General features: G+C 28.8%; 1 protein-coding gene across 1 annotated transcript; it reads left to right on the forward strand.

Annotated features, from left to right (window-relative positions):
• The first annotated feature begins 392 nt into the window (after positions 1 to 392).
• On the forward strand, positions 393 to 2,439 carry LOC109816364 (cytochrome P450 71AU50). Its single transcript, XM_020381349.3, has 2 exons — positions 393 to 1,390; positions 1,561 to 2,439. Exons 1-2 carry the CDS (start codon positions 524 to 526, stop codon positions 2,182 to 2,184), a joined length of 1,491 nt encoding a protein of 496 aa, XP_020236938.1. The 5' UTR covers positions 393 to 523; the 3' UTR covers positions 2,185 to 2,439.
• The last annotated feature ends 14,342 nt before the right edge of the window (positions 2,440 to 16,781 follow it).

Raw genomic sequence — 16,781 nt, forward strand, 5'->3', positions numbered from 1 at the left:
TTTATATTTCTTTTGCATGTAACAATTATGAATTTTGTTATCTTTTATTTTTGCTTCTTTAGTTTGTAAATGTTTTATTTACGAATATACTTACATCATCTATTGTTACCTTCATTCTATTTTTGTTAACTGTTTTAAAAATATTTTTTTACCGTTTTAAGCTTCACCTTCGTTAAAATAACTTGGTCCACAGAAAATCTCAAACCCGATTGTACCCACCCGCCCAAATCCAAATCCGTTACAACCTGAACCGCCTCAAACCGAAAGCTCAGTCGGTCGGATATGGGTCACATTTTTCCAAAGTTAATTTACAACGGGTTGAACATTTTTCACCCGAACCCGACCAAACCCGCCCGTTGCTCACCCCTATTTCTCTGTATCCCAACCACTTTCTGGTACTCATTTATGTCATCCCTTCCATATTTAGTTTGCATGATCCCTTCATTGGTTCTGTATAAGCCCAATTGCTTTTGTCGGCAAACAATTGCAACATATATAGTTTGAAATCTCCCGAATAGCTTGGATGATTTGGATAGTAATTTTTGTAGTTTCTCTTACTTACCTGTGTCTATGGAGACTCAAGAGAAAGGAAAAGAGATTTCCGCCTGGTCCAATGGGGTGGCCAATTTTAGGGAGCCTTCACTTGTTAGGAGCAAATCCTTACCGTGATCTGCATGAATTAGCTAAAAAGTATGGACCTATCATGTACTTACGTTTAGGTTTTGTTCCCACCATTGTTGTTTCTTCACCACAGGCTGCTGAACTTTTTCTCAAGACCTATGACCTTGTCTTTGCTAGTAGACCACCCCTTGAGGCTGCAAAGTACATTGTTTGGGAGCAGAGGAACTTGGCCTTTGGTGAATATGGTTCTTACTGGCGCAACATACGTAAGATGTGCACGTTGGAATTGTTAAGTCAAACCAAAATTAACTCCTTCAGATCCATGAGGGAAGAGGAACTTGACTTGTTGATCAAGCTTCTAGGAGAGGCAGCCAATGATGGAGTTGCTGTTGATGTCAGTGCCAAGGTTGCAACACTCAGTGCAAACATGTCTTGTAGAATGATTTTAGGAAAAAAGTACATGGATCAGGACTTAGATGAGAAGGGGTTCAAGGCTGTGATGCAAGAGGCTATGTACTTGGCAGCAGCTCCTAACATTGGTGATTACATTCCTTACATCAGTAAACTTGACCTTCAAGGACTAATCAAGCGTATGAAGGTATTGCGAAAAATCTTTGATGACTTCTTTGACAAAATTATTGAAGAGCATATTCAATTGGAGAAGGGAGAAGACAAGGTGAAGGATTTTGTGGATGTCATGTTAGGCTTTGTTGGTACTGAAGAATCTGAGTACCGAACTGAACGCTCCAATATCAAAGCCATATTGCTGGTAAAGAAAATGACACAACTTGGCATTCTGTCTTCGTACCTTTTGTTTTTCCTTTTAAACTTATGTTGTGTACTTAAATTAAATTTTGTATAGTTGTAAGTGCATAGCTATTTGTCATAGTACTCACTTCTATGTGTTTCTTTTACACTTTTTTTTCCCTTTACCCACAGGATATGTTATTGGGTTCAATGGATACTTCTGCTACAGCAATTGAGTGGACACTTTCAGAGCTCTTAAGGAATCCAAGAGTGATGAAGAAAGTCCAAATGGAATTGAAAAATGTGGTAGGTATGAAGAGGAGGGTGGAGGAATCAGACTTGGACAAGTTGGAGTATTTGGACATGGTCATAAAGGAAAGTATGAGACTTCATCCGGTGGGACCTTTACTAATACCACACTATTCAAGAGAAGATTGCATGGTTGGAGAATTTTTCATTCCTAAAGAAGCAAGGGTGATAGTAAATGCATGGGCAATTATGCGAGACCCCAGTGTTTGGGATGAGGCAGAAAAGTTCTGGCCAGAGAGATTTGAAGGAAGCAACATAGATATGAGAGGACATGACTTTCAATTGATACCATTTGGATCTGGCAGAAGAGGCTGTCCAGGAATGCAATTGGGATTAACCGTGATTCGTATAACACTTGCTCAACTTGTACATTGTTTTAATTGGAAACTGCCAAATGACATGTTGCCATATGACTTAGACATGACAGAAGAATTCGGACTCACAATGCCCAGAGCGAACCATCTTGTTGCCATTCCAACCTATCGCCTTCACGATGAAAGGGATTAGGATAAGATACCAACATTGTACTAGTACATGTGTTCGGTGGGGTCGATTAGGATATGATTTCCAAGGGAAAAAAATTTGTCCTTTCCCTTGTCTATTATCGTCGTCAGCATTTGTTTGTCTGTGGAAAAATTGTCTTTCTAGTGTAATTCACGAATTTCAAACTCATGCTGGCCTGCAATACTTGTGATGGATTGATTTATTTTTGTTGAACGGAAAGGAAAAGTATACAAACACTGTTACGTCATTTGTTAATTAGGACTTTTGGCTGTTTGTGGTGTAATAATCCAAGAAATTCTATAGTAACCATCGTATTTCAGGGTACTAATACAGTTTTTTATATTTTATATTTTTAATAATTTATTTAAATAATATTTATGATATTTTATTCTTTTAAATTTTAAATTATTTAGTTATTTTATTTTTATTTTATATATTCTAATTTATTTGTAATAATATTATTATATATTTAAATAATTTAATTTTAATAATTTTTTAAGTATATTTTTATCTTTTTACTTAAAATTTTTGAATTTCTATATTTTAATTTTAATAATTTTTTTAAGTATATTTTTTGTCTTTTTATCTTAAATTTTTGAATTTCTATATTGTAATTTTAATAATTTTTTATTTCTACTATTTATTTTTATTTTTTTTATTTTTTTTAATATTTTATAATATTATTAAAATCTTATAATTTTAATCTCTATAATTTTATCTTACTTTTTATTTTATAAGTATAATTTAAATTATTTATTTTATAATTAAATTATTTTTTTAAAATCTTTTATAAATTTACATAGAAAAATGTATTGAGACTCCTCGATCTTTGAGGGTACCGTAACAATTCCCTTGTTTTAATTTTCCGCACATGTTGTTATGATCAAAACCCTAATATTGGGATCAAACTACGTAAAGGTGTCCACTGTCCACTATGACGATTTGAAAATATATTAGAACGTTATTTTAACATCATTTTCTCGCAACTTTATAACAAGAAAAAGAGATACGTGTAAACAGAAAAGTAAGAAATTAGATAATTAATTAATATATATATAAAAAAGAAAGATAAACCAAAATTTATATAAAAAAAAATATTAACATGAGAAATGTTACCAACATAGACTTTGCATACTTTTTTTTTCTCCTATTAGTTGAATTATATTGAAAATTATAAATTTTTTTGATGCCACGTCTTATTTAATAATATATTTTTTAACTTTATAAACTTTAATTAGAAGAAAAAAAATGTGTTTAAAATAATTTAGTAAAAAGTGCATTCCTAGCACGCTTCTTATTAACATTTTAGTGGCAATATAACATTTGTTCTAAATGGGTCTTACGTTTGATCAATCTTGCTTGAGTTCGACCTCATCCTACCAACACATAAAAACAATTGCGAATGACGATTGACAAATTGGCTCTAACAATAATAGTGGGTTCAACATGCTTTGCCATTCCTATATATTTGATGAGTCAAACATTTATATTTTATATTTTGAAGAGTGTTAATAACAATTTTTTCAATACATTTTTATAAACAAACTTTTATTTGTTTGTTAAAATTTATTTAAAATTACAAAAATCAAGAGATAGACTATGCCATTTTATTAAATGTAAACCTACATAATTAGGTGATTTCAATAAAGTTCAAACAATAAAAAATAATGCATTCAAAATCTATGTCAAAAAAGTGTGTTGTAAATATTTTCTATAGTGTTTGGTTCAATTTTAGGAGGGGATGGAAGAAAGAAGAGAGGAGTAGAGAGATTTAAAAAAAAATCTTATTTGGTTCGGTTTTTAGGAGTAGAGTAACAAGAACAAAATCCCCTTAATCCAATTTTAACCTCCCTCTAATATTGTGGAGATTTAGAGGGGAGGGAAAAGATTTTAAAATATTTTTAATATGATATCCTTATTTATGTTATTAAATAAAAAATTATAATGATATAAAAATAAATTGATTTTTGAAATTTATTCTCTCCTTTATGAACCAAATAAGAAAAGAGTTATCTCTCTTTCCCTTCTCTCCTCTTAACCAAATTTTTTTTTCTAACTCATCCCCCACTCTCACCTCTCCTTCTTTGAATCAAATGGATCCTTATTTATACTATTTATATTTATACCTATTAATAAAGGAAATAATTTTTAAATAATCATTTTTGTCTCCATTTTTTATTGAACTATTTTACCCATTCAATTATAGAATAACTTCCTATGAATAGATGATAAAATGAGGAAAACATATATATAAATATAATTGTTTGTGTAAATATTAGAGGTACAAAGTAGTTTGATCCCTCTAGTTAATATATAATGAAATATTTTTTCTAGTAACTGTTTTTTGTTTGAAGATGTTTTATTGGCTGATTTGTTATATTTTGGAAGAAGAGCATATTATAAATTAGGATCTAACGAGTTGTATCTCAAAAGAGTAATACATTTTAAATTAATCTATTAGTATAATATTATATGTTTAATCTATCAGTACAGGATTATATGTTTAGTTTCAGTTTTTTTAACTTTTATTTTTAGTTTATTCTAGTCATTCTTATTTTAAGTTATAGTTTTACATATTTTATTTTTTAGTCTTTATAGTTTAAAATAAACATTTTAGTCTTTATACTTATTTGTGAAAGATAGTTCAACAATAAGTCTTGTGAGAGAACAAAAGAGACACTAAGTCCATCAATAAATTTAATTTATAGTAATTTTAACAAAATAAATTTGACATCACACTTTAGAAACTAAAATCTAAAGTAAGTGAAACTATAGAAACTCAAAATTTATTTTAATTTTTAATTTATTACTTGTTTTTTTGTGTGATGTAATTCATTGATAAATAATAAAATTATTTTTATTTTCATTTTCTAACAGGTTGGATCATGAATATTTGATAGTCCTCAAGGTTGGCCTAACTTATTATTAGACTTAAATTAAATCTTAAAGTAAGTCTTTTTAAAATTAACAATAGTATTTTTTGATAGAAATAAAAAATTTTAAAAATAGATGTTAAAAAATACTTATATTTGTAATCTTTTAGAGATAAATTTTGATAAAGTGAATTTAATAAAAAATAACTTTTAAGCTATGAGATTAGGGATGGCAATGGGGCCCCATGGGGGCGGATAATAGTAAACCCGCCCCCATCCCGCTGAATAAAAATTGGCCTTATACCCACCCCATATCCGCACGGGTATTCATGAATTTCTTGAATACCCACGGATATCCATGGATATTTATAAAATTTTTAAGAAATTAAAAAAAATTATATTACAAATAATTTTAAGTTTATATTTTAATGTCATTGAAATATTAAAAATAAAAATTCAATGTTAATGTTGAACTTTTATTTAACATTAATTTTGTTGAAATAATAATAAAAATTCAAGATAATCAATAACTTAAAATACATCAGTCTCACAAGTAAGTTAAAGTCTCATCACACAGCTACAATAATTTAATCTCAAAATTCCAAATGAAAGTAAACAACTTAAAATACATAAATTTTATTGGTCTAATCAAAGCTAGAAAATTAATCAAATTACATCCAACATAATTTTATAACATGTTTAACACATGTCGGTAACTTTATCAACCTCACTTTTGTAAGAAAATAAGATGAGAGAGTGTAGTTTTAGGATTATGTGGTACAAGGATAATTAGAATATTTAAAAAATAATATTAAACGGGTACCCGCGGGTATGGATATCATCATACCCGCCCCTGCCCCATTTATAAGCGAGTAAAAAATTATCCATCTCCATTATCCGCGGGTACCCAATTAGTCTATCCATTTATTATCCGTAGCGGATTTTATCCACAGATACCCGCGGGTGAGGGTATTTTTGCCAACCTATATGAGATCTTAAAAAAAATAATATAAAAATTGATATAAAATATTTTTAAAGAAAGATCTAAAGTAAAAAAAAATTTAACTTTCCTAAACCGACATGATAATCTTGACTTTTTGACCTTTGTGAGGTTTTTTTATAAAATAATTATGTAAATGACTTTCCTCAGGACTGGCCTAACATATTATTAGACTTGAAATAAATCTTAAAGTGAGTATTTTTAAAATTAACAACAGTAGTTTTTGATAAAAATAAAATATTTTAAAAATAGATGTTAAAAAATACTTATATTTGTAATCTTTTAATGATAAATTTTGTTAAAGTGAATTAAATGAAAAATGACTTTTAAGTTTTGAGATCTTAAAAAATAATATAAATATTGATTTAAAATATATTTTTTAAAGAAAGATCTAAAGTGAAAATTTTGTTGACTTTCCAGAACTGACTTGATAATCTTGGCTTTTTGCTCTTTGTGAGGTTTTTTTTATAAACTATTTATGTAAATGAGATTGTTCTAAAACATATTACGCCTTTGGATGGTTTTAAGCAGTGTTGTTGTAAAGACCCGGCTGGCCACTACTTCCACAACCATAACACACCGAAAACGCTAGATAGAATATAACAAATATATAAATATAGAGTCTAGAATATAAGTATATACAAATGTCCCGAGTCTGACTAGAGTTAGGGTGTACGATACAAGGTTTACATCAAAAGCCACTATGCCAAGTGACTAAAACAAACAAAACACCAGAAGGAGTCAGCTCCACTAACCAGCTACAGATGCACCACCTATCCCTGCTCTGCTCCCATACATAGTATGATCATTGCAGTCCAACCACATGGAAACAACAAAAAGGGTAAGCTAGCATATAAAGAACAACATATAAGGAAATTTTAAGCGATAACAACAATTACAATCATCCACAATTCACCAATAAACATCCTGTCGATTTTACAACCCGAATCATCAATACACACACAATGCGTCGTCACGCATATCACCTCGGAGATCTCCTACCACAACTCAGCCTTTCGGCCTACACACCTCAGCCTTTCGGCCTACAACACCTCAGCCTTTCGGCCTACAACACCTCAGCCTTGCGGCCTACATCATCCAATATCATCACACATTTCATCATAATTGTACAACTCAACATATCGACTTTCAACAACGCACCACTAATACAACTCAACATATCAACTTTCAATTAAAATACAACTAATGCAACTCAACATCAACAACAATATTATTTACTCATCAACACACCATATTCATCCATTCTAATTCAACTCGGTACATAATGAATTATCATCTATGCGCCCGGCGCACTCAGAGTTACGCCCAGCGCATTTCAACAAAAAAGGGCACCAGGGGCCAGAGCGCCCGGCGCAAGTATGCCCGCGCCCGGCAGAACTCAACCAGAGAGCCTAACTCCCTTATGCGCTTGGCGCAATAAATAATTGCGCCCAGCGCAGGCCAGACAGAGACTCCAAGGAGTCTCTCGCGCCCGGCGTGCCCAACTCACGCCCAGCGTGGGAGAGGCAGAGACCTCCCTTGGTCTCGCGCCCAGCGCAATTCTAAATTGCGCCCGGCGTCTACCCTGGCAGAGACTCCAAGGAACCCTCCGCGCTCGGCGCGGCCAAAAATCGCGCTCAGCGCCAAACCAGAAACTCAAAACCAAGTTACAACTGACATCGCGCCCAGCGCAATTCAATCCTCGCACGGCGTGGGCCATCCAAAGGCAAATATTTTCAAGCACGCCCGGTGCACACATCTTTGCGCCCGACAACTTGCCTAAATACTGCCCTCAGGTGGCCACGCGCCCGGCGCGAAGAACTACGCCGAGCGCGAATTCAACAGCAAACTTAGACTTTCGAAAATCTCCTCAAAAACCTGCAAAATAACCAGAAAACTCCACATGCAATCGGTTCAACTTATCACATTTTCATCCAATAGTCCAAAAATACCACCTTTACACACATGCAACAACAAAATAAGTAGATCCCCAAATTTTTCTCCAAGCTCCGAAAAACCCCAAAATTTCATTTCTCAGCCACCTCTACTCAGAACCAGCAATCATTCAACAGAAAAACCGATTATACACACTCAGTCCTAGCTAAACAAAGTAAAATCACTAGCTTCCCTTACCTCGGGCAAAAATTTGAGTTTCAGGGAAGAGAAGCGGAGAAGAAGGAATGAAGAAGAGAGAGCTTGAGGAAGAAGAGGGCTCCACACGAATCAGCTAGCCCCTCAAAACTTAGTCAACACCTACACACCAGAGAATCCAGAGAAAATTTGAGACCAACAGCCAGCAAAGAGAAGAGAGAAAATGAGAGTGATGGTTCTTGAGTTTTTGGAAAAGGAATAGAAAAGAGAGTGGGTCTCACAGTTGTTATGGGCTACAATGATACTAGTGACACGTGACACTTTTTTTTTGCCCAACAAAAGTTGTTGTGGGCTACAATAACTCTAATTAAGGGGTTGTTATGGGTCATAACGCCCCCCATTTAACTTTTTTTTTTGTTACTGTAGCACATAATAACCTTTTTTTTACAAGTAGGGGTCGTTGTGGGTTCCAGCACCCCTATTAACTTTTTATTAATTTTGTCGTTGTAGCTCATAGTGATCCTATATTTTTTTTGTTTACACGTGGGAGAGGGGGTCGTTGTGGGCCTTAATGCCCCCTATTAAGTTTTTTTTTTGTCATTATAATCCACAACAACCTTAATTTTTTTTTTGCACCGCACTATCAATGAGAATATGCCAAGTGGCCTTAACGGTAAAAAAAAATTGGAGGTCGCTATGTGTTACAACGACCCTTGTTTAACTTTTTTTTTCACCATACATTTTGTCAATGAGAATGCGCCATGTGGCCCAAATGGTCAAAAAAAAATTTGGGGGTCGTTGTGAGCTACAACAACCCTAGTTTAACTTTTTTTTTTTCACTGGGCATTCTACAGATGAGAATGCGTCATGTGGCCCCAAACAATAAAAAATATTTTTTCACCCCTCTATAAAAACAATTTCACCCCTCACTTAGCCCATCAGATGTAACACCTTTAGAACTATCAAACATCCTTCCGATGTAAATATAAATTAGAATTTGATTCATATTATTTGCAAAAAAAAAAATATTACTACAGATAATTAATCTTTATATTTAAAGTACAATAAGATTTTACTCATCAGAATTAATACAAATCCAAAATTTTTAGTAAAAATCTGAGATTTAATAATTGATTTCAAATGTGACGAATATGCAATGTTTAGGTTACCTATATATACTGTAAGGGTCGTTGTGGCTCATAACTACCACATTTTTTTTAATGTGTTCTAAAAACATTTAAAATAAAAAAAAAGTGTAGTTGTGACCTTACAATGACACTAAAAAAAGTGTAATTGTGGCCCATAGCGACACTTATATATATATATAACTAAATTGTTGTATGTCATTCTTAGTGAAGTCACCTTGTGTTGTTGTAGGTTAGAACAACCTATTTTGGATCATTATAGGCTGTAAAGCCTCAATCTTAATGATTTAAAGAAAAACAATTGTCACGTGTGTCATTAGTATTACTGTAACTCACAACAATACTATTTAAAACAGCTTGAAAGACATAATATTTTTCAAATCAATCAATTTATATAAATAATTTATAAAAAAAAATCTCACAAGGGTAAAAAGATGATGATCTTTAACAACTTAATAATTTCTCTCCATAACATTTTTCATAAAATAATCTAACATGGATAAATGCATATTGAGAGAATAGGTATTTGAGATGTATAGGTATCCATCTAAATCCATTGTTACGTATTTGAAATTGGCAAGAAACAATTATCCACGAAGGTATTAGCTGCGAAAATAAATTTGTAGAAAAATTCGTAAAAAACTTATTTCCTACAAATTTTAATGAAAAATTCCTAGGAAAATCCTTAGGTAATAGAAAAAATTCTAGTAGTGCCAACGCCTGACATGTAGCAACATTGCAACAACCTAATTACCTAGTTTGAACCATGACTTTCTCAACCCCTGCCCCTAGATCTAACCCCGAAAACATATACTCCTTCTGGTATCCAATATATGTAATAAAAAAGCATTTTTATTAATTTAAAATATAAATAAATTTTAACTAATTTTATTCTCTTTAATGATATAATCTCTAAAATATCTTTTATTTAATTGAAATGATATATTCAATCACTTGTTTCATTCTTAAAATTAAGTTCCTGAAAGATTTTGTTTTTTTTTAATTATATAATATCTTGTCTCTACTCTCTGCTATATTTGTCCGTGTGTAAATGACATGCAAAGTCGACATGTAGAAATGGCAAGTAGATATGTATTGTGAGGAAAACTATTATGTCTTGTCTAAGTCATCTGGCAACATATATTTGGCAGCTTAATTAAAACAATGCAAAAATTAGGAGACACTTAGGTCCAGCTGTATTATTGGTTAGGCCCTTCTGCTAGACCCAAATTAGGCTTAAGAACCAGAATAAATAAATAAAAACAAAATTTCTAAAATAAATTAATAAAAAAATTATTTACCAAAATAAATAATTTTAGACACATAGGATGAAGAAAGCTTCAAAATGAGTGATGATTTGTGGAAAGCGTCGACTTGAGTGACAAGTTCGTACTGCTCAACTGTTCCCACGTTTCAAAAAACAACTGAAAACGTCAATATCCCTGACGTTTTCAGTGTATTCTTTTTGGCTCAACTCAAAACGTCACTATATCATCTGATAAGAACACTTATGGTGATGCAGTGGAAGAAACCAATTCATCAGAGTTAGACTACGAGTTTATATGTTTTTTCCTTTCTAGCCAAAGACTTGACCTCTATAAATCAATTGATTTTCGATGTGAAGATATGCTATTAGGTATATCCTGAAATGGAAACACTCAATTTGTATATGAATTATATACATTTTATTGAACATTATTCTGTTTGTGTTTGCATGGGCACTGCACAGACCCATTTGTTTTTTCTGTTATAACAATACATGTCATGCTCTCGTCAATAGGTCATGAATATTTGATTACAATAAATCTCTTGGTTTTCATTTGACTGCAGGAAGGGATGGGATTTTGTCCGAGGCTCAATGGCTTCTTGATATGGGTCTTCATCCAAACTCCAATTCTGCAATGTAAAATAGTTGATGGCCTATAGGATTCGTGTGTATTGAGTTGGTCATTGTATTTTCTATATAAATAGTTGGAATGATTTTACTTTATTTTGTGTATGTGATTCACAAATATCAGGCAATGGAGTACTTACTAAACTGCAGAGAGCAAGGGGGTGAAAGTTCTGTCCGAGAATTTTACAAATTCTTGTCTTGAGTTTCAAAAAGCATCACGGTAATGCATTTTTTTTTCTTCATAAAATAAAGGTAATAGAGAATTTGGCTAAACTGAAACACAACTGAAAACGTCAATACCCCTGACATTTTCGGTGTATTTTTTTGGCTCAACTGAAAACGTCACTTCCAGTGACGTTTTCAATTGTTTTTTGAAACGTCAATTATTTTTTGAAACGTGGGAACAGTATGAACAGTACGAACTTGTCATTCAGGTCGACACTTTCCACAAATCGTCATTCATCTTGACGTTTTCTTTATCTTACGTGTCTAAAATTATTTATTTTGGTAAATAGTTTTTTTTATTAATTTATTTTAGAAATTTTGTTTTTTTTTAATTTATTCTGGTTCTTAAGCCCCCAAATTATATCTATTGGAAGTCTCGCCCTCTTCACTTTCTAAGGTTATTATGTAAACAATTTATCCAAGAAATTTTTAAAGAAAAAATATTTTTTTTAATAAAATTATCAAAGTAAATCATTTTATTATTAGAATTTAAAATACGGTTCCCGAAAAACCAAATTGAACTTCTTTATTAAATTATCAAAAATATTAATTTTAAATAAATAATGAATATAAATTTTAATAATAATTAATATTTAATAATAATTTATTTATTTTATTTAAATAAAAATTTTATTCAGAATAATTTTATCATATTAATATTAAAAATTATTAACACAAATTTACATATTTAAATAAATATATAAACATAATATTTAATTTTATATACAGATTATATTTTATTGTAATAATATAGAAATTATAAATTACAAAAATAATTTGATTTTTATATAATATTTATTTAATAAATATTATATTTAATTAACTTTTATAATACTATTAATATTGAATTTATTAAACTTAATATAGATTAAATTCATTAAATATATAACTTTTCATATCAATTTATATACATTTAAAGCATATTATTAAATAAAAGAAAAAAAACACACAACAAAAAATAATATAATATTTAATGATCATTAAAAAAATATTTATAAATATTTGTATAAATTTTTTTACATAAATATTAAAATAATATTTGACCAACAAAATATTAAAACTTTAATTTTAAAAAAAAATAATTAACTATAAATATTTAATATTAAACCCTAAACCCTAAACCCTAAAAACTATAAATATTTAATATTAATTAACTTATTTTATTTAAATAAAATGTTTAATAATAATTAATTTATCATATTAATATTATAAATTATTAACACAAATTTATATATTTAAATAAATATATAAACATAATATTATATATTATTTGTATTAATTATATATATATATTTGGTAATTTTTTTTAAAAAGTATTTTTTCTGTAAAAATTTCTTTATCCAAATAGAGTTGTTTTGAAAAAAAAATTTGACAGAATATATAGTGTCACTAGTCGATCAAATAACACCCATGTCAAGTCATTTTTTTTTTTAAATTATAAGTTAAAGTGGCATCAAACAGTGTAATTGCAACATAATTAGAAGTACTCACGGGAGTCGTTTAAAAGTGCAGTTATTTAAGATTTTTAATTCGGGGACTCAATTTTTTTTAGCCTCTCGTATTTTAAGAAAAAAATAAAAATATTTTCTATTTTTATATTTGTATGTATCTTAACACCATAAATTTATTCTATATTTTTAAATGTTTTTAAAAGATAGGATTTCTTATTTATGTTTTAATTGTCATTTGATTTCTTTTTTTATATTTATGAAAGAGAATTGTATTTCAGATTTTATCAGTAGAGTTATCTTTTCGTTTCATATTAAATAATAAGTTGAATATATTTTAAGTTCCTTAAATTTAATCTTGTAATTTAAAAAAAATTGTTTTAATCGTTATATTTATATTTTGTTAATTTTTTTTAAATATTGTCACATAAAATTTATCTATTAGTGTCTTTATTCAACAAAACATCATATTAAATCTTATTAATACTACATAATTATCTTAATTTGTTACTTTTAAATATATTATTCTTGACTTGAGAAATTAAAATAAAAATTTTAAATTTAAAGGATAAAAAATAAATTTATCTTAAATTTGAAATATTAAAAATATATTTAAATTTAATCAATAACATTAAAAAATATAAAAAAAAATTGAAATAAAAAATCTACGTTCAATAAAATATTACATCCATTATCTAAGTTTGATATATATAAAAAAAATAAAAAATGTATTTAATAAAATTTGTAATTGATACTTAAAAAAAATTGTTTCAATTATCTTAAAAAAATTACACTATATACTATAATTATAATTATCCTCTCTAAAATTATATTATATACTTAATATAATAATAAGATGTATAAATTTTTTAAGGTTAAAAGTCTAATTTGGTCCCTTATAATATTAAAAGGTTTCAAAAGTCGCGCGTGACGAATTTGAGGTTGGCGAAGGCGACGACACGGTGGTGATTGACGCGACAGTCGTCGACGCGACGCTACATGAATTGGTGAAAGTCTAGGGTTTCGGTAGAAGAAGAAGAGAGAAAAAGAAAACTTAACTTGGTCATTCCATGTAAGCATTCACATGGCCAAAAATTAATTCCATTAATCAAATTTGGACGGAAGTCCCACATTGAAGTATTTTAAATTAAATTGGGACTAGATTGAAATTTAAAATTAAAGTGAGATCAAATTGAAACTTTTTAATATTATAAGGGTGAAATTAAGCTTTTACCCTTTTTTTAATAAAATTACATATCTATTTTTTTATTAAATATATTTTTACTTTATACTTATATTTAAAAGATTATAATATATTATTTTACCTAAAACTCATGTTGCCGTCAGTGAGCATAACGTGTCTAACAACAGGATCCAACAACTTTTTTTTCCCTGCCTTTTCTGCTTTGGGCCACAGTGAAACTTGTTTAATATATTTTTTTAGCTACGTGATTGGTATACATTTTTTAAAAGATTTAATTATTATTTTTAATACATAAATTAAGTTTACAAATTTTTAAAAAATTTAAAAATTATTTAATACTTTATTTCATTAATTTAAATTGACGAATAATCATAAAATTATTTTATACATTGATTTGAATTAATGAAACGAAGTATTAAATAATTATGCATAATCTATACATTAAGAACTTTAAATTTAACGATTGGATTATTAAAATTTGATGTAAAACATAAATTATTGAATAGAGTAAGTCTAGAATAAATGAATTTTTTTTTTCTCTGTCACACACACACACACACACACATATATATATATATATATATATATATATATATATATATATATTTTTTTTTTTTTTTTTTTTTTTTGTTGGAGCCAATTGTGAGACGCGGTATTCAAATTAGAATGGTAATAGATCAGACTCGTGAAGAAGGAATAATTAGTTATTCAATCACTTACACAGGAGGCTAAATTGTGGTGAAAGTTTCAAATGTGTAGGGATATATGTTCTTTTGAATTGTAGAAGCTCTTAGAAATGACGATGCATATTTTTGGGAGAGGGGTGATGCAATTGGTAAAATAGGTCTTTTGTTGTTTTAGAAATGCACAAATATTATTTATATATTGGCATATGGAGCACCCGCTATAGCGTAATAGTTATGCTAAATTTTGTAAAATTACTATATAGTGGAATGCTTAGAAAGATTAGTAATGAGTGTGAACGACATATTTGGAATTGGGTTCTTGAAAATACTTAATGATAATGACATTCAACGCCTATTATGAATGGGGAGATTCACGACTTTGTAAGTATGTTAGATTTTAATCATTTTATAAATTAGAAATGAAAAAATTGTATAATCGGATGAAAAGGACAATTTTTCAAGGTGATCATGCCAAACTCAAAATCATGTTTAAAACAGTGTTGTCACAATACTTCTGACTTTAGCATGCACTTTTTGAAATTGCATATATGTTCAAACAATAATATTAATGTGTTAAATCAATATAATATATTTAATGACTTTTTGAAAAGACAAAGGTCGTTCAGTTCAATGTATGATAATAGAACGCTATATAATGTGAAATACTTTCTTGTCGATGATATTTATTTAAGTGGAGTATTTTTGTCAAAAACATCTTAGGAGGAAAAATAATTTTTTTTACAGAACATCAAGAATATACAACAAAAAATGTGGGAAAAAAAGAAATTTGACATGTTCTAGTTTTGATTTGCAATTTTACGTAGTACAATGTGTGTTTGATACACGGATTCAGACAAGTATATAATGTCTAGGTGCATATAATATGGTTTTGAAGATAAAAAATAATAATAATAATTTTGATCATGATTATGTAGATAATGAAATCTCAACAGTTTAAATATTTAATGGATCTCATCCCAATTTTACAAAGTACTTGCAAATAAGAGCACATTTTTGTGGCAGACAGTTTCATGCATTAGCAACTTCAACTAAACTTGATGGAGCATTTTAAGAAAATTTCACAAAAAGAAAATAATAATAATAATAATTCATGTTTATGTAATACTCTATATTTCTCTTCAATTTTACTAAGTCATACATAAATAAACGAAATTATAATATTTTTTATTTTTTAAGTATTTATTATTTGAAAGTAAAAAAATTATATGAATAATAATTTTTCACAATTTCTTTTAATAAAAGTATAAAAATGTGGATTCCTTTATGGGATCTACGTAAAGTGAATTACGAATTTGAGTTGGATTATATCATTATAATAAATAACATGATGCTAAAGGACTCATAAAAATTAAGAGTATCAAGAAATTAAAATGGATGTTACATATGTCACCGACAAAACCATCCTAATAAGGTCGAACTAATGGTAAAGAAAAATTAAGATTAGATGCATAAAAACTTAGTTTCCATTTTTTTATTGTCATTATTGTAATCTTTTCTATGCATATGTATAAACACATTAATTGATCCACAAAAGTGTATAAAAACACAAAAATGGGTTGGAAATATCTAAGGTTGTTTTTCCACAAATTATTGTAGAAAAAGGTGCATTTATCTCATCTATGTCGTAAGCAAGGTTTAGCTACACAAGATAACCTTGAGGTACACCATTATCATTCCTTAATAATTCCTATTATTTAAGTGTCAGAAAATTACAAAAATTTTGATGAAAATATATAATTTTAGTCTTAGAAAATATAAATCAATGTCATATTAGACTCTAAAATTAAATAAACTTTAAAGAAATTTATGAAAAATATCTAGTTATTTTATTTTACAAGTCCATAAACTTAACCAATTACTATTATTTAATTTAATCTTTATACAGATGTAAATATTGTTATTACATGTTTTTAATTTTGAATTATTATAATTGACAGGTTGTACTTTCATATATTCATATAAAATTTTGTGAAATTTTATAAATTAATATGACAACTGTTTATACTTTTGGAA

Source organism: Cajanus cajan, chromosome 2 (genome assembly GCF_000230855.2).
Source record: "Cajanus cajan strain Asha chromosome 2, NIPB_CcT2T_4, whole genome shotgun sequence".
In the NCBI taxonomy this organism is placed as follows: domain Eukaryota; kingdom Viridiplantae; phylum Streptophyta; class Magnoliopsida; order Fabales; family Fabaceae; genus Cajanus; species Cajanus cajan.

Bases quoted from the DNA above. Each gene is read 5' to 3' on its own strand.
- LOC109816364 (XM_020381349.3), top strand. From the start codon at position 524: ATGATTTGGATAGTAATTTTTGTAGTTTCTCTTACTTACCTGTGTCTA. The intron at 1,391-1,560 runs GTAAAGAAAATG...CTTTACCCACAG, and splicing joins ATATCAAAGCCATATTGCTG to GATATGTTATTGGGTTCAAT.